Source organism: Hyla sarda, chromosome 4, assembly GCF_029499605.1.
Source record: "Hyla sarda isolate aHylSar1 chromosome 4, aHylSar1.hap1, whole genome shotgun sequence".
In the NCBI taxonomy this organism is placed as follows: Eukaryota; Metazoa; Chordata; class Amphibia; order Anura; family Hylidae; genus Hyla; species Hyla sarda.
This window is the reverse complement of record NC_079192.1, coordinates 380,601,018-380,620,818: the sequence shown is the minus strand read 5'-3', so window position 1 is coordinate 380,620,818 and position 19,801 is coordinate 380,601,018. Positions and strand designations below refer to the sequence as shown.

At 41.6% G+C, this 19,801-nt stretch overlaps 1 protein-coding gene across 6 annotated transcripts in view; it reads left to right on the top strand.

Moving 5' to 3' along the window:
- TCOF1 (treacle ribosome biogenesis factor 1) overlaps positions 1-19,801 on the top strand; it is a 129,204-nt gene that overhangs the window by 89,792 nt on the left and 19,611 nt on the right. For all 6 annotated transcript variants that reach the window (XM_056516937.1, XM_056516936.1, XM_056516941.1 and 3 more), the window contains one exon: positions 470-865. In XM_056516937.1, the coding sequence (XP_056372912.1) occupies positions 470-865 (396 nt within the window). The remainder of the gene's footprint in view (positions 1-469; positions 866-19,801) is intronic.

Below are 19,801 nucleotides of genomic sequence, written 5' to 3'. Positions count from 1 at the left end.
ACCTGGCTTTTCAAACTGGAATTGCACATAGAAAAGAGAATTTTTTAAACTAATATATCAACATTTTTATTTACACAAAAGTTAATGACATTGCCCATTTAAGACTGATGGAGCGGTGACTACAGATGGGAAGGTCCTGGTCTACAGTGTCATACTGAGAGTATGAGGACAATCAGTAGAGAAAAATTGCCTTTAGATTTGGCAATCAGGAGAATGTTTAGTCTTTGGTTATGGTTATTTCTGTGGAGATTAGGGTGCGGAAACCAGACTATGATGAGGTCAAGAACTTTTTGTTTTTGGACGGGGGAGTATTGGAGTTATGCCAGAAGGTTTGACTGAAAGATGCACAGCAGCCGAAGTGTACATGTACAGAACAGCCTTGTGCCCTTCTTGGTATCTAAGCATCAGAACTTGGACTGGTTTTCATATTGTGTCCTAAAGCTCTTCTTTTTTTTTTTATCTTTCCAAGGCCTGCTGGAGTCCGAAGAAGAGAATATTTTAGCTCTCTTAGAAGGAAGGAGTCCCAAAAAAACAAAAAAAAACTCTAAAAAGACTGCTTCAGCGGAGACGGTACAAAAGAGTCCCCCACCTCCTGCTCCCTCCACTTTAGTCCCTGATAGTCCATTCACAGGAGACGAGAACCTTAATACAATATCCCCAGCTATCTCAGACCTCAGCAAGTTGTCTGCAAAAAAGAGCAGCAAAAAGCGCAAGAGTCCTTCTGAGGATGAAGACTCCAAAAAGAAGGATAAAAAGGCTAAGAAGGAAAAGAAAGAGAGAGAAGCAAATGCAGCTGCATTAGGAGAGGCAGCTAATCCTAAATCCTCCAAAAAGGAGAAAAAGAAACATGACAAGGAAAAGAAAAGTAAGTGCATGTATTAATGGAGTTGTGAAAGCTTAGAAAAAGCAGTTTTTTTTTTTTTTTTTTTTTTTCTTTTTCTATGCACGACCTAAGGAAAGATGGGGCAAGGTTTCTGCAACTAAGACGACTTTGCTTCCCATTGGACTCTCCCCCACTCTGCCTACCTCAGAGGAGTTTGTCCATGATAAATATGGTCATTAGGATAAAGGGATGTATATTCTAAAAGCAACAGTTATTTAAAGAACTTTTGTCAGAAGTTTACATTTGTACCAGGTCTCAGACTTAAAGGGGTTCTCCGGCCCGAAGACATCTTATCCCCTATCCAAAGGATAGGGGAGAAGATGTCTGATAGTGGGGGTCCCACTGCTGGGAACCCCCTCATTCTCTTATGCAGCACCCACCTGTTTCTGCCGCACAGAGCGATGATCACTCCATGTCTGAAGGGTCACGACTACGGGGCCGGAGTATCGTGACGTTACACGGGACCCTCGAGATCAGACTTTTTATCCACTATCCTTTGGATAGGGGATAAAATGTCTTTGAGCTGGAGTACCCCTTTAAGACCCGCTGCTATTGCGAGTTGCTGCATAGTAAATTGCATTGCCAGCCACACACTTCATAGGTTTTTAACTCACCAACGCAATAGATCTTAGAAGTGAGACCTAAACTTCTGACATGTGGAGTGAAAGTAATTAATTAGGACCATGATTATGTATAATGCTGCTTCACCATGTTATGCTATTTACACTTGATAACATTTCTCATACTGTTTGTGTTTAGCTAGGCATCTCTTTATAATGTCAACTCTAGCTGTATGATGGATTGTTTGATTTAATTTACCACACCATGGACTTCGTTTTTGTGGAATTTTTTTTGTGCCTTTTTTTTTTTTTCACCTCACCTTTTTAAAGCGTACCTGTCACGGAAAAAAGACTTTTATATATGCTTAGTAGGTGATTTCCCTTTTTTATGTAACTTCTGTATTGATTTGACTCTCAAATCCCTCGGTTATGCTGCTCACTCATTCTGACATACACTGCTCTGGAAGGGGTATGTCCGAGGCAAGCACTGAGCCCGCCTCACTCACCATGCATTCACATCTGCCCTGAGTCTGCTGTGTAGGGTCTCTTCATCCAATCACTGCAGGCTGCTCTATAACCCCTCCTCTGTCTCATAGGACAGGAGTGAGCACAGAGGAGTGCTAGTCCCTCACTTAAATCCCAGATTGTGTGCTTCAGCTAGGACAAAGATGATGCTAGAGCCAGACAGCGTTATGTTCTGGATGGTTTGGGGACCCCCTAGTGTTTTTATTTATTTATTTTTTTGTTTTTTTTGTTCTGTATAAGCCATGATTTTTATGAAAATGAAATAACATAATCTTGTGAAGTATATTAGAAAGGATAAGGTTTGGCCAAGATGTACAACATATAAAAAGTTTTAGAATCTGACTCTGCCCATTTAAGAGCTATATATTTTATTTTTCAATCCACAGATCCATATTGGGGCTTGTTTTTTTTTTTTTTTTTTTTTTTTTTTTTTTTGCATGGCCAATTGTACTTTGTAATGGCACCTTTCATTTTACCATAAATGTATGGTGCAACAAAGATTATTTATGGGGGGGAATTGAAAACTAAAACGTTGCAACTTTTGGGGTCTTTAGTTTCTACGCAGTGCACTTTACAGTAAAACTGTCTTATGTGGGTAAATAAGATTAAAGACAGTACAATTATCGAAAGGCATTGAACATGGAAAAATTACTGTCTTGTCCCTGCAGCTTATGCGTGTGTCTTTGTGCAGAGGAAGTGAGGGCGGGGCTCTGTGCGCTTAGGACAGGCGGGGAACATGAGCAGAGGGGGGCCAGGGAAATGAGGGGCCGGGGCAGCGGAGCTGGCTGGCTCCCAGAAATACTAAACTACACTGTAGTATAGTTCATATTTTCCGGGCGATGCCAAGATACCAACAGGCCAATCACGCCACCGCCTGGGAAATATGAAATTACAGTGTAGTATAGTATTTCTGGGAGCCGGCCGGCTCAGCAACCCAGACACCCGCCCGCAACTACCCTGATGGGAGTTGTGGTTTAGCAACAGCTGGAGGCTCCCTGTTTGGAAACGCTGGTTTATGGGCATTTTTCATAAGGGAGGGTACCATAAATGTACTAATTAATTTTCCGTTTTTTTTTTTTCCTCTTCTCATTTCAGATCAGTGTATGCAGAGGACTTCTTCAGAATTGGTGGACTATGTCGATGACTGACTTTTTATTATTTTTTTCTTTTTCTTGTTTCAAAATGAATTAAATGGTCAACGAGGGCTTGTGGGGGAGTGTTTTTTGGAAGTAAAGTTTTTAAAAAGTGTTGTTGTGTTTTTATTTACTTTACAGGCTTAGTAGTGGAAGCTGTCTGATAGACAGTCCTTTTACTAAGCTGGGCTTAGTGTTAGCCACAAAAACAGCTAGAGCTAACCACCAATTATTACCACGGTACCCACCGCTACCGGGCTGCTGGGAAGAACTGGTACCAACAGGCTGGGAGCATCAAAAATGGAACTCCTGGGCCTAGTCGGTAACAGGCTGGTGTTATTTAGGCTGGGGAGGGCTAGAACCAATGGTTCTCACCCACCCTGGCAATGATAGGCTGTTGCTGCTTGGTTGGCATTTGGCTGAGAATTAAAAATAGGGGGAACGCTATGCAGGGTTTTTTAATATGCAAAATAGGTGTGGGGGTTCAGCATAATTTCGTTCTCGGCCAAATACCAACCAAGCAGCAACACCCTGACGTTACCAGGGTGAGCGAGGACCATTGTTACTGGTTCTCCCCAGCCTAATTAATGTCAATCTGTTACCGCTTAGGCCCAGGAGCGCCATTTTTGATGCTTCAGGCCTGTTTGTACCAGCTCTTCCCGACACCCCTGTGGCGGTGGGTACCGGGGTAGTAATTGCCAGTTAGCGCTAGCTGTTTTGGGTCTAACCCTATTCAGTCTTTAAGACCGCTTCCACTACTAAGCCTGTAACGTGAATTAGAAAAAAAACACAACAATAAAAACTTATTCCAAAAACACTCCCCCATAAGCCCTCGTTAAACATTTTATTAATATAAAAAAAATTAAAAATGGTCATCGACAAAGTCTACCGAATCCAAAGAAGTCCTCTCCATACACGGATCTGAAATTATAAGATGAAAATACACAAAAAATTGGTTAGTACATTTATGGTATCCTCCCTTTTGGAAACACTGGTTTATGGGCGGTTTAACTAACACTGAGCCTCCAGCTGTTGCTAAACTACACTGCTCAAAAAAGATTAATAAAGGGAATACTTAAACAACACAATGTAACTCAAAGTCAGTTTCACTTCTGTGAAATCACACTTTCCACTAAGGAAGCAACACTGACAATCAATTTCACATGCTGTTGTGCAAATGGAACACACAAAAATTGGAAATTATAGGCAATTTGCAAGACACCCCCCCCCCCAATAAAGGAGTGGTTCTGCAGGTGGTGACCACAGACCAATTCTCAGTTCCTATGCTTCCTGGCTGATGTTGTGGTCACTTTTTAATGCTGGCGGTGCTTTCACTCTAGTGTTAGCATGAGACAGTCTACAACCCATACAAGTGGCACAGGTAGTGCTGCTCATCCAGGATGGCACATCAATGCGAGCTGTGGCAAGAAATTTTGCTGTGTCTGTCAGAGTAGTGTCCAAAGCATAGTGGCGCTACCAGGAGACGCGGAGGAGGCCGTAGGAGGGCAACCACCCAGCAGCAGGACCGCTACCTCTGCCTTTGTGCAAGGAGGAGCACTGCCAGAGCAAAGCAAAATGACCTCCAGCAGGCCACAAATGTGCACTCAAATTGTCAGAAACCAACTCCATGAGGGTGTTATGAGGGCCCGATGTCCACAGGTGGGAGTTGGGCTTACAGCCCAACACCATGCAGGATGTTTGGCATTTGCCAGAGGACACCAAGATTGGCAAATTTGATACTGGCGCCCTGTGCTCTTCACAGATGAAAGCAGGTTCCCATTGAGCACATGTGACAGTCTGGACACTACAACACAAGAAAGATGATGTTCTATTAAGTGCACACCCATTATTCATATACAACGAAAAGAATTTTATTGAGATTTCCACATAAACAGTACAACAAGCAAAAGAATCTAAAAAGGCCAGTACACAACGGGGGCAACCCCCCTAAAATAGGAGGGAACTACTCCCAGGACACCCCCCTCCCCTTAATCAATACATAAATATTGCAGTAGTCCAAATAGCCTAATATATGTAACCAAACAATTACGAAGACAATATAAATTACATAGAACCACTTTCCCCATTTAAATAAAATATATATAATATACCTGTAGGCAAAAACACCATAATAATACAACCTGTATACAGCTAATATCCATAACACTGAGTAAGCAGGCTATGGACAACAGATGAAGAATAGCCTCACGGGGTGCCCCTCTAGACCCCACGCATTCCGTTGCCTGTCGGCAACTTCCTCAGGGGTGTTGTGCCATGTTTCACAGTTCCTGTCTTATATACACACAATTTAAAATAAGCATGAGGAGGAGGTACCTGGTGGTCTGTGGAGACATAGAACACACACTCACGCAGTGTCCAGCTCACCACTCCCCGTCTCAGTGCACGGAAACGTGTGGACTCCACGTACAAATGCAAACTTGGCAAGAAAGGAAAGTCCAGCACTGCAGGTCCAAAGCAAGGAAGCCGTTTTATTGTATAAGAACACACGGACACCAAACGTGGATCACAAGTGACGCGTTTCGGCGAGCTCTATCGCCTTAGTCTGTGGAGACATACACACATGCTTGCTAGGATGCCAACAGGCGCCCACTTGTCCTTCCGGGTGTACACAGATTCACTGCCTTTCTGTCTCTGCATCCGCACACATGCGCTTTTCTCATTCGACACATACTGCTCCTCCGAACCCATCACCATTCATCAGCGCATGCGCTCTCATATCTCATGCGCTATGTTACACTTTCTTATACCAGTGCCTGCACATTAGTCTCCCAGTGCGCCTGCGTCCTCAGTTATGTCCTTCAATACCAAATTCACAACCCATATGTGCACAAACCTCGTACCCTATACAGCAAAACAATTTATCTTAACTTCTACTTATACTATAAAAGAAACCATACCTCGCGCATATACGAAACCTTATTTACCCCGCATATAATTGGCATATATCCTGTATATTACAAGAAAAATATAGAAAAATTCTATGTACCCTATATAACAGCCATATATTCCACATAAACAATATCAAATATATCGACCATATAGTATTCACATTACCATAATACCTAGTATCATATCATTTGTACGTTGTGCTCAATATCATATTTTGTTACCATACCAGACATCCTATCTAATATCATATATTTACTAAATAAAAGTGAAGGAAAATGTCACCCTTTATTGATCTAGAGAATTAGTTAGCCTATAGTCTCACATATATAAAATCCTTTCATCATTAGTTCACCTTCATAATCCTAATACCATAAACTAAATCACCCTTTGTTTATTAATAAATCTTCTTCATGCATTAATAACTTCATCACCCTTAGTTGCTCTATAAAATAACACACATAATCCCTAAATGATCTGTCAGATCACCATATAGTGTGGATCGCCACAAGACATCCACATCAACTTAATATACTTAATACTATTTGATTTATTGGAACACCCTACATCCCAGGTTTCACTGGTCCATATTCATTCAAACTGTTCACTCAAACATTGCATTGGACCACAGGCACCTCCTCCTTTAGCAAAGACACTTATGTAAAGCCTAGATTCACATTTTATTTAACTTTCACCAAACGTAACCAATTATATCCACATTTACATCATATCAATTAGTGCTCAAGAAGGATGTGAATCCAAAAGAGTATCCACCAGAAGAGTATGGGAATAGAATTACACACCAGTCATTACATTTCAGCAAAATCCTATACATATATTCTCAAAAGTGATGATTATTTCTATATGAACAGTCCCGAAATAGCAGCTTTTAAGCCAGAGTTCCAATTTCCACATGCATTAGTCTCCAATATCTCTTAAGTGAAGATCTTTAATAATTTCCGAGAGAATCAGGAGTTCCTCACTTATCCATAGTGCATAATCCAATTATGCCCAAACTAGATACCCTCAGTGTATCTTTATTATCCCAATCTTCATGACATGATACAATAATCCATGAAAAGGATCCATACATCTCCATTATTCCATTAATCGATAGGCTCACATATGGGGTATTTCCGTACTAAGGAGAAATTGAGTTACACATTTTGGGGGTCTTTATTTTCACAAGAGGTAAACGGGGAAAAAAAAGTATGGGGCAACACCAGAATGTTAGTGTAAAATTTTTTTACACTAACAGGCTGGTGTAGCCCCCAACTTTTCCTTTTCATAAGGGGTAAAGGAAGAAATTGCACTACAAATTTTGGGGGGCTTTTTCTCCTTAGTACGGAAATACCCCATATGTGGCCCTAAACTGCTTCCTTGAAATAAGCATGAATACAAAAAACACAAAAAGGATAGGGTTACTATAAAGCGTCAAAATATATTGACTGAAAAAAAAAAAAAATATATATATATATATATATATATATATATTAATACAATTACTAATAGTAATGCACTCAAGGTGCAGAAGTAAACCCAAACCACTACAGCTAGTATGAACTCCCATACATAATAGCACAACAAGAAAAATGGAGTCACTTTATAGAAATATACAAAATCCAAAGTTTATTAAATCACATATATAAAAACACATTGGAGGCATAACACACTCAATGGGGGATAGAAAACAAAAACACCAAGGTGTCACACTGTACCCAGTTCATTAAAAGTAGTAACATATGATATATATACACAATAAAGAGCTACAAAAAAGAAAAACAGCCCTATAGTAATTAGTACATACTTAGATAATGCACGGTCCCGGGGAACAGGATGACACCACCCCAACGCAGCGTTTCGGACAAGCCAAAGGCTTGTCCGAAACGCTGCGTTGGGGTGGTGTCATCCTGTTCCCCGGGACCGTGCATTATCTAAGTATGTACTAATTACTATAGGGCTGTTTTTTCTTTTTTGTAGCTCTTTATTGTGTATATGTGTGTGTATATATAATATATAATATTTATCATATGTTACTACTTTTAATGAACCGGGTACAGTGTGACACCTTGGTGTTTTTGTTTTCTATCCCCCATTGAGTGTGTTATGCCTCCAATGTGTTTTTATATATGTGATTTAATAAACTTTGGATTTTGTATATTTCTATAAAGTGACTCCATTTTTCTTGTTGTGCTTCCTTGAAATAAGACAGGGCTCCGAAGTTAGAGAGCGCCATGCACATTTGAGGACAAAGTTAGGGATTGCATAGGGCCAAACTACAACTCCCAGCATGTACTGACAGACTGTACATGCTGGGAGTTGTACTTTTGCAACAGCTGGAGGCACACTGGTTGGAAAACCTTCAGTTAGGTTCTGTTACTCAACTCAGTATTTTCTAACCATTGTGCCTTCAACTGAAGGGTATGCTGGGAGATGTAGTTATGTAACAGCTGGAGGTACGCAACTACAACTCCCAGCATGCTGTTTGCTGTCCTGGGCATGCTGGGAGTTGTAGTTTTGCAACATCTGGAGGGCTACAGTTTAGCGACCACTGTATAGTGGTCTCAAACTGTTAGCCCTCCAGATTTTGCTAGGCAACTGCTAGTCATCGCTGTCGCGAAATCTGCTAGTGGTCGCTCGCTTCTGATCGACCAGTAGCAGGGATTGGAGAGGTGGCACCCCTGCCACCTCACTCCTATCCCTTCAGGGTCACTGGAGGCCCGTATGACCGTGAATTCTCAGGACCCCCCTGGGCATTGGCACGGGATGCCTGCTGAATAATTTCAGAATTGTATACATAACAAAAAAGTGTGAAACTGAAAATGTCATATTCTAGGTTCTTCAAAGTAGCCAGTTGCTTTGATTACTGCTTTGCACACTCTTGGCATTCTCTTGTTGAGATACAAGAGGTAGTCACCTGAAATGGTTTTACTTCACAGGTGTGCTGGTGTGGAGGAGGTGGTGTGATGGTGTGGGGGTGCTTTGCTGGTGACACTGTTGGGGATTTATTCAAAATTGAAGGCATACTGAACCAGCATGGATACCACAGCATCTTGTATCGGCATGCTATTCCATCCGGTTTGCGTTTAGTTGGACCATCATTTATTTTTCAACAGGACAAAGACCCCAAACACACCTCCAGGCTGTGTAAGGGCTATCTGACCAAGGAGAGTGATGAGGTGCTGTGCCAGATGACCTGGCCTCCACAGTCACTGGACCTGAACCCAATTGAGATGGTTTGGGGTGAGCTGGACCACAGAGTGAAGGCAAAAAGGGCCAACAAGTGCTAAGCATCTCTGGGAACTCCTTCAAGACTGTTGGAAAACCATTTCAGGTGACTACCTCTTGAAGCTCATCAAGAGAATGAGTGTGCAAAGCAGTAATAAAAGCAAAAGGTGGCTAGAACCTAGAATGACATATTTTCAGTTTCACACTTTTTTGTTATGTATATAATTCCACATGTGTTAATTCATAGTTTTGATGCCTTCAGTGTGAATCTACAATTTTCATAGTCCTGAAAATAAAGAAAACTCTGAATGAGAAGGTGTCCAAACTTTTGGTCTGTACTGTGTGTGTGTGTGTGTGATATAGATATATAGATAGATAATATATATATATATATATATATATATATATATATATATATATATATATTATCTATCTATCTATATATCTATATCACACACACACACAGTACAGACCAAAAGTTTGGACACCTTCTCATTCAGAGTTTTCTTTATTTTCAGGACTATGAAAATTGTAGATTCACACTGAAGGCATCAAAACTATGAATTAACACATGTGGAATTATATACATAACAAAAAAGTGTGAAACTGAAAATATGTCATTCTAGGTTCTAGCCACCTTTTGCTTTTATTACTGCTTTGCACACTCATTCTCTTGATGAGCTTCAAGAGGTAGTCACCTGAAATGGTTTTCCAACAGTCTTGAAGGAGCTCCCAGAGATGCTTAGCACTTGTTGGCCCTTTTGCCTTCATTGGGTTCAGGTCTGGTGACTGTGGAGGCCAGGTCATCTGGTGTAGCACCCCATCACTCTCCTTCTTGGTCAGATAGCCCTTACACAGCCTGGAGGTGTGTTTGGGGTCATTGTCCTGTTGAGAAATAAATGATGGTCCAACTAAACGCAAACTGGATGGAATAGCATGCCGCTGCAGGATGCTGTGGTATCCATGCTGGTTCAGTATGCCTTCAATTTTTAATAAATCCCCAACAGTGTCACCAGCAAAGCACCCCCACACCATCACACCTCCTCCTCCATGCTTCACAGTGGGAACCAGGCATGTAGAGTCCATCCGTTCACCTTTTCTGCGTCGCACAAAGACGCAGTGGTTGGAACCAAAGATCTCAAATTTGGACTCGTCAGACCAAAGCACAGATTTCCACTGGTCTAATGTCCATTCCTTGTGTTCTGTAGCCCAAACAAGTCTCTTCTGCTTGTTGCCTGTCCTTAGCAGTGGTTTCCTAGCAGATATTCTACAATGAAGGCCTCACACAGTCTCCTCTTAACAGTTGTTCTAGAGATGTGTCTACTGCTAGAACTCTGTGCAGCATTGACCTGGTCTCTAATCTGAGCTGCTGTTACCCTGCGATTTGAGGCTGGTGACTCGGATGAATTTATTCTCCGCAGCAGAGGTGGTCTTCCTTTCCTGGGGCGGTCCGCATGTGAGCCAGTTTCTTTGTAGCTCTTGATGGTTTTTTGTGACTGCACTTGGACACTTTCCACCTAGAATATGACATATTTTCAGTTGTTTCACACTTTTTTGTTATGTCTATAATTCCACATGTGTTAATTCATAGTTTTGATGCCTTCAGTGTGAATCTACAATATTTAGTCATAAAAACAAAGAAAACTCTGAATGAGAAGTGTATATAGGGATGTGTGTGTGTATGTATATAAAAAATATAATTTTATTTTTATATTTTGTTTGTAAAGTAAAACAAAATAAAACCTATATAAGGCCGCCAATGTGTGTTTTTTTTTTTTTTTTTTTTCTTTTTTTTTTTCTTTTTCTGCCTTAACCTGTTGGGGACTAAGGGCGTACAGGTATGCCCTTGTTCCCTGGTACTTGTAATCATTCAGCAGGCATCCCATGCAAACCCCTGGGGAGGCCCTGAGTCCCCCCATGTCGGCAATCTGAATTGATCGTCGATTTGCGGCGATTCCAAGCTGATTGGGTCTCTGATGACCCAATAGCCCGGAAAATAGGGAATGATCGGTGCTCTGAGACAGCCACGATCATCCTAAAGGATAGGAGCCTCCTATCCTCTGCCATTGGTCGGTCAGGACTAACCGACAATGGCAGTTCGGGGGGGGGTGTTAAAGTTGAGATCCCCGCTCTGCCCGGCCCTGGATGCCCGGGCAGAGTGGGGTGAAGGGTGAAGATGGTGGCGGGTGCTGGAACGGCGAGGGACCGGCGGCAGTAAGGAGGCGGTGGCTGAGGCATCGGTGGAGGCAGCAATGAAGATCAGTGGTAAGTGATCTTCACTGCTGCCTTCTAGGAGTTGCCAAACTACAACTCCCAGAATGCCCAGACAGCCAAAGGCTTCAACTCCAAGCATGCCCAACTGTCTGGGCATGCTGGGAGTTGTAGTTTTGCAACAACCGGAGGCACACTGGTTGGGAAACACTGAGTTAAGTAACAAACTCAGTGTTTTACAACCTGTCTGCTTACAGGTGTTGCATAACTACAACCCCTAGCATGCACGAACAGCTAAAGGGCATGCTGCGAGTGTTAGTATTATGCCTCCAGCTGTTGCATAACTACAAGTCCCAGCATGCCCTTCAGCTGTCGCTGCATGCTGAGTTGTAGTTTTTGCAACAGCTGAAGGCACACTGGTTAGACAGTGTACACTACTCAGTATTTCACAACCAGTGTGCCTCCAGCTGTTGCAAACTACTACTTTCAACATGCACTGATAGACCATACATGCTGGGAGTTGTAGTTTTGCAACAGCTGGAGGCACACTGGTTGCAATACACTGAGTTAAGTAACAAACTCTGTGTTTGCAACCAATGTGCCTCCAGCTGTGGCAAAACTACAGCCCCCAGCATGCACAGTCAGCCAAAGGGCATGCTAGTAGCTGTAGTTTTGCAACAGCTGGAAGGAAAAAAAACCACTACATATACACATACCCCTTCAGTCTCCCCCTCAAATAAAAATAAAAAATGTCTTGCACTACACGGTTTCCAAAATGGAGCCACCAGCTGTTTGGGAAACACTGCCGTAGCGTAATTTTGGTATTGGAGACAAGTGTAATTTTTGCATCCGGGGCCGTCCCTATTCAAATCCCTAAGTTAGTCCTCAAATGGACATGGCGCTCTCTCACTTCGGAGCCCTGTCATATTTCAAGGCAACAGTTTAGGGTTACCTATGGGGTATTTCCATACTCAGGAGAAATTGGCTAACACATTTTGGGGAGCTTTTTCTCCTTTAACCCCTCATGAAAAAGTTGGGGTCTACACCAGCATGTTGTTGTAAAAATGTTTTTATTTTTTTTCACTAAAATACTGGTGTTATCCCAAATTTTTCATTTTCACAAGGGGTAATAGGAAAATGTTTTATTAATTATATTATATGTTATATATTCTCACACTTTTTTTTTTTCTTTTACAGAGGAGAGGAAGTGGGGGTTACAAAGTGCTGTTCTGGAGTCATTTAGTGATTTTTGCTTGTGTGTGCTAAAAAAAAAAAAGGGAATTCAAAAGTGATTTATTGGTTTTTGCTTATGCAAGCCAAATTTATCAACCCCCTGTGATAGTATGATAAATGTGTCACACATAAGAAAAAACCAAAGCAAGAAAAATGCCTACATAATTTGCTTACTAAAGCAACAATGATAAATGTCCCCGTATATTTTTATAGTTTAGACATTTCTGCATGTGGCATTACTTATGTTTTTGGTTATTTTTATATATTGATTGTATAGGAATGATTTCCTTTAACTCTTAAGGACGCACAGCTCAGGAGCTTAGCATGCATTATAACAGGATGGTCCCAGCAACCACGATCCCTTATTGCGGCGAATAACTAAAATAGAAAAAAAATCTCAGCTGCTCATCGGTGCTGATAGGGACCACTGTGGTCCTTACCTGCCTTCTCACCTTTCGATCGGAGCTCCTATGTTCCAGTCAGCCATGGCAGACTCGAACAATAGAGCACAGATAACATTGATCAGTGCTATGGCATAGCATTGCATAGCGTTGTTCAGTGTATGCAATCCAATGATTGTATGTAATAGTACCCTATGGGACAAAAAAATTAGTGTAAATGTAAAAATATAAATTAAGAAAAAAGTAATAAATGGGATTTAACCCCTTCCCTAATAAAAGTCTGGATCGCCTCCCTTTTTCCCATTTAAAAAAAATGTAAACAAAATAAACATGTGGTATCACTGCGTACCTAAATGTCCCAACTATAAAAACATAATCGGTAAACTGCACGGGCAATGGCGTATAGGCCCAGAATTGCATATTTTTGGTCACTTTGTATACCCTAAAAAAATGTGTAAAAAATAAATTAATTTAAAAAAAGGTAAATGTATTCCCTTTGTGGTGATCTAGTCAATCATGCCCAAATATAAGAGCCTTTCTATTAACAAGAAGCTAGTAGATTCTGACCAGGATCTGTGGTTATGCTGCAGATCTCTGAAGTAGCTCTTTGCCCAAGACACGGTAGAATAGACACTCAATCCGTAGTTCTCAGTGAATGACCTGGCAGTGGATGGTCGTGTTAATTTCGGTGGTATCATTAACCCCTTAAGGACACAGCCCTTTTTCACCTTAAGGACTGAGCCCTTTTTCGCAATTCTGACCACCGTCACTTTACAAATTAATAACGCGAAAATGCTTTTACCGAATATTCTGATTCTGAGATTGTTTTTTCGTGACATATTCTACTTTATTTTGGTGGTAAATTTTCGGCGCTACTTGCATCCTTTTTTGGTGAAAAATCCCAAAATTTCATGAAAATTTTGAAAATGTTGCATTTTTCTAACTTTGAAGCTCTCTAATTGTAAGGAAAATGGATATTACAAATAAATGTTATTTTTATTCACAAATACAATATGTCTCCTTTATGTTGGCATCATAAAATGGACATATTTTTGCTTTTTGAAAAAATTAGAGAGCTTCAAAGTAGAGCAGCAATTTTCAAAAATGTCATGAAAATTGCTAAATCTGAAGGGACAGATGTTACAGAACTACAACTCCCAGCATGCCTGGGCAGTCGAGGCATGCTGAGAGTTGTAGTTTGGCAACATCTGGAGGGCTACTGTTTGGGCACCCCTGTAACAGTGGTCTCCAAACTGTGACCCTCCAGATGTTGCAAAACTACAACTCCCAGCATGCCCAGACAGCCTTTGGCTCTCTGGGCATGCTGGGAGTTGCAGTTTGGCCCCCCTAGTGGTTGCCACAGTAAAGATCGATTTACTTTCACTTTCAATCCCCCCCCCCCCCCCACTGTGGATTCCCTACCTGATCAGGATCCTGCAGGCTCCAGCGAATATCCCAGGTCCCCAGGCATCTTCTCCTGCAGGTACGGCCTCCATCTTCTTTCCAGAGCCCCTTGACATCCAGGGGCGGGCAGAACGGGGGGTTGCCATGGCAACCCCCTGTCCTGCGCTGCCATTGGTCAGAACTCCGTTCTGAGTAATGGCAGGGGATAGGAGTAGATCGCAGCTTTGCGATCTCACTCCAATCCTTTGGGTTGATCGGGGTTGTTGCTGACAACTCCGATCAGCCCTATTTTCCGGGTGATCGGGTCACCAGAGACCCGATCAGCCCGGAATTGGAGAAAATCGCATGTCTGAATTGACATGCGATTTTCTCCGATCGCCGACATGGGGGGGTCTCAGGACCCCCCTGGGCGATGTGCCGGGATGCCTGCTGAATGATTTCAGCAGGCATCCGGCTCCGGTCCCCAACCGGCTAGCGGTGGGGACCGGATTTCCCACGGGCGTATGGATACGCCCTGCGTCCTTAAGGACTCGGAATGCAGGGCGTATCCATACGCCCTGCGTCCTTAAGAGGTTAAAGGGGTACTCCGGTGGAATTATTTATTTATTTATTTTTTGTTAAATCATCTGGTGTCAGAAAGTTATACAGACTTGTAAATTACTTCTGTTTAAAAATCTTAAAGGGGAACTCTGGTACTCAAAAATGTGTTTTCTTAGGCTGACACAATGCAGCTAAAGTAATTCACTAACATTCTTCTGTTAAAAATATCCCATGCTTGTGTGTGTGTTTCGCTTATCTCTTTTTCCTGGCGGATGTTCTGTAGTTTTGCTTGTTCGGCATGACAGTTGTCCACCGCGGTTTGTGTGTCGACACCATGTTGTTAAATCGTCAGTGCTGACGTTCATGAATTGGCGCAAGTCTTTTTTTCCCCTGCCCCTGTTGTCGGCATGTTATCTTCCCACACGTTCAGAGGCTCAGATAGACGCCGAACAAACAAGTTTGGTAGGCGGAACAGGGAAATGGGGAGGGTGGGAATCGGATGTGTTTAAAAAAAAAAAAAAAGTGGTTGGCATTCACGAATATCGCGTCCGGAAGTAAAGCTGAAAATATCTACCCTAGTGACTACTGGGACAAGTAGTCCGCGTAATGGCAAAGAACAGGAAATCCATTGATATGGACAATGGCAAACTGGGGGACAAGAAGGGCCAAACGAGCAATAAACGCACAAATAAACAAAGTGCAATCACACAGAAACCGTAAGTAAACAGAACCACAAAAGTTGACTATCTGAGTTCCCCTTTAACCCTTCCAGTACTTATCAGCTGCTGTATGCTCAACAGGAGGTTCTTTTATTTAATTTCTTTTGTCTGACCTCAGTGCTCACTGCTGACACCTCTGTCCATGCCAGGAACTGTCCAGAGCAGGATAGGTTTGCTATGGGGATTTACTCCGGCTCTGGACAGTTCCTGACATGGACAGAGGTGTCAGCATAAAGCGCTGTGGTCAGACAGGAAATAAATTCAAAAAGAAAGGAATTTCCTCTGAAGTGTACAGCAGCTGATAAAGTACTGGAAGGATTAGCATTTTAAAATAGAAGTCATTTACAAATCTATAACTTTTTGGCACCAACTGATTGGTGGAAAAAAAAAAATTTCATTTATTTTTTTTAGAGTACCCTTTTTAAGGTGTTTGAAGATAAACCATGAAGCTTTCCTCTTAACCCCTTAAGGACCCCCCCGGTCCTTAAGGGGTTAAGAGGAAAGCTTCATGGTTTATCTTCAAACACCTTAAAAAGGGTACTCTAAAAAAAATAGAGTTTTCCGTTTTTATATTTTCGTTTTTTGCTCCTTGCCTTTAAAAAATCATAACTCTTTCAATTTTGCACCTAAAAATCCATATGATTGCTTATTTTCTGCGCCACCAATTCTACTTTGTAATGACGTCAGTCATTTTGCCCAAAAATCAACGGTGAAACGGAAAAAAAAAATCATTGTGCGACAAAATTGAAGAAAAAACGCTGTTTTGTACATTTTGGGGGCTTCCGTTTCTACGTAATACATTTTTTGGTAAAAATGACACCTTAACTATATTCTGTAGGTCCATAAGATTAAAATGATACCCTACTTATATAGGTTTGATTTTGTTGTACTTCTGGATTGATAGGACTTCTTGATCGCTTTTTATTCATTTTTAAATGATATAAAAAGTGACCAAAAATGCACTATTTTGTACTTTGGAATTTTTTTGCGCGCAAGCCATTGACCGAGCGGTTTAATTAACGATATATTTTTATCATTCCAACATTTCCGCACGCGGTGATACCATATATGTTTATTTTTATTTACACTTTTTTTTTTTTTATGGGAAAAGGGGGGTGATTCAAACTTTTAATAGGGGAGGGGTTAAATGATATTCATTCACTTTTTTTTTTTTCACTTTTTTTTTGCAGTGTTATAGCTTCTATAGGGACCTATAACACTGCACACACTGATCTTTATCATTGATCATTGGTTTCTCATAGGAAACCAGTGATCGATGATTCTGCCGCTTGACTGCTCATGCCTGGATCTCAGGCACTGAGCAGTCATTCGGCGATCGGACAGCGAGGAGGCAGGTAGGGGCCCTCCCACTGTCCTGTAAGCTGTTCGGGATGCCGTGATTTCGCCGCGGCTATCCCGAACAGCCCACTGAGTTAACAGGCAGCTTTTACTTTCACTTTTAGCCGTGCGGCTATAGGGTTAATAGTGCGCGGCGCCGCGATCGGCGCTGCGCACTATTAGAGGCGGGTCCCGGCTTCACTATGACCCCGGGCCCGCCGTGATATGATGCGGGATTACCGTGTAACCCCGCGTTATATCACGGTAGCAGGACCAAGGACGTACCGGTACGTTAAAGGACAATTTCTCCTTGTAAACATCCAGTCATCAAGAACAGCACCAAATGAACTGGAGACAGGGCTGCTACTACCCCAACAGCCTCTTCATAAGGGTCTTTGGGACTGGAGAGCTCAGAACTGTGGAAGATGGGCACCACTTAGACAACAAAACTGATCCTTGGGTTCCTGAGGTAGATATGTGGCATTAGGTGACGGATCTTCCCCCTAAACTGGAGAACACACAGGAGAAAACTATGACTTCTCAGCACAGTGACGTTGGCTGTCCGGGCATGCTGGGAGTTGTAGTTTTGCAACATATGGAGGTCCGCAGGTTGAAGACCACTGTTCTAGAAGATCATCTGTCGTGGTGAATACTAAAGTCTTCTCTTAGGACATAAATGACATCAGGCAGATGATTTTGTACATATGTAAACTACTTGAGCTTCATATGAACAGTGATAGGAGAAATGCTTTTGACAATCTGAGTGTTTTGCTTGAGCTTTCAAATACTAAAGCCAAAAGATGTAGATTTTAGGCTTCTTATGTGTTTTGAAGATTTGTGCTGCTCAGAAGTCTGGATTTGCGGCCTTTAAAGACCAAGGAAACCTTCTCGTAATTTTGTGCTGGACTATGACAAGCAAATGTTCATGAATGCTGACATGTTACATGCCTATTCTTAGACCTATCTATCCTTTACATAGAGGCTCTGCCTAAAGAGCATGACCTTTTGTAAAAGAAGCAAATATTAGTACCTCATAGTGATGACCTATAACCACAGAACCACCAGAGAAAAAGGTGTAGCGGTAACACTAAAGCAGAATACATTTTGTGCAAAGTCCCGCTACAAAAACAAGAAGCCCTGCCCCAGGGCTCTAAATATAATGGAAGTAACTCCACAATAGCAGAAGAGAATGCAGTCAAAGTACACATACTTACCAGCACCATAGATCACCATAGAGCAGTAAGCGTAGGGAAGGCATCAACACTGTCAGCATAACATGAACTGGCTGATAACAGGCATCAATAGCTTATACTAGCTGAGTACCCGGCGTTGCCCGGTTTTTCCTTCCTAATCCTTGTTGGGGAGGAAAATAAACAAAGGAGAAAGCTTTTGACTTCATATCCCGTCCCCATATATTGTCATATCCCGTCCCCATATATTGTCATATCCCGTCCTCCATATATTGTCATATCCCGTCCTCCATATATTGTCATATCCCGTCCTCCATATATTGTCATATCCCGTCCTCCTATCCCGCCCTGTAATATGTGTACCAGGTATTGAAATATCACCAGCCGTACGGAAGTTATGTGGGAACATGCATTTCCCATTGATTTGCATGGGACTTTAACCCCTTCAGGACGGAGCCCATTTTGGCCTTAAGGACCGGAGCGTTTTTTGCACATCTGACCACTGTCACTTTAAACATTAACTCTGGAATGCTTTTAGTTATCATTCTGATTCCGAGATTGTTTTTTCGTGACATATTCTACTTTAACATAGTGGTAAATTTTTGTCGATACTTGCATCCTTTCTTGGTGAAAAATCCGTAAATTTGATGAAAAATTTGAAAATTTTGCATTTTTCTAACTTTGAAGCTCTCTGCTTGTAAGGAAAATGGATATTACGAATACATTTTTTTTTTTTGGTTCACATATACAATATGTCTACTTTATGTTTGCATCATAAAATTGACGTGTTTTTACTTTTGGAAGACCCCAGAGGGCTTCAACGGTCAGCAGCAATTTTCCGATTTTTCACAAAATTTTCAAACTCAGTATTTTTCAGGGACCAGTTCAGGTTTGAAGTGGATTTGAAGGGTCTTCATATTAGAAATACCCCATAAATGACACCATTATAAAAACTACACCCCCCAAAGTATTCAAAATGACATTCAGTCAGCGTTTTAACCCTTTAGGTGTTTCACACGAATAGCAGCAAAGTGAAGGAGAAAATTCACAATCTTCATTTTTTACACTCACATGTTCTTGTAGACCCAATTTTTGAATTTTTACAAGGGGTAAAAGGACAACATTTTTACTTGTATTTGTAGCCCAATTTCTCTCGAGTAAGGACATACCTCATATGTCTATGTAAAGTGTTCTGCGGGCGCAGTAGAGGGCTCAGAAGGGAAGGAGCGACAAGGGGATTTTGGAGAGTACGTTTTTCTGAAATGGTTTTTGGGGGGCATGTTACCTTTAGGAAGCCCTTATGGTGCCAGAACAGCAAAAAAAAAACACATGGCATACCATTTTGGAAACTAGACCCCTCGGGGAATGTAACATGGGATAAAGTGAACCTTAATACCCCACAGGTGTTTCACGACTTTTGCAAATGTAAAAAAAAAAAAAAATTTTACCTAAAATGCTTGTTTTCCCAAAAAAAATTTATTTTTAAAAAGGGTAATAGCAGAAAATACCCCTAAAAATTTGAAGCCCAA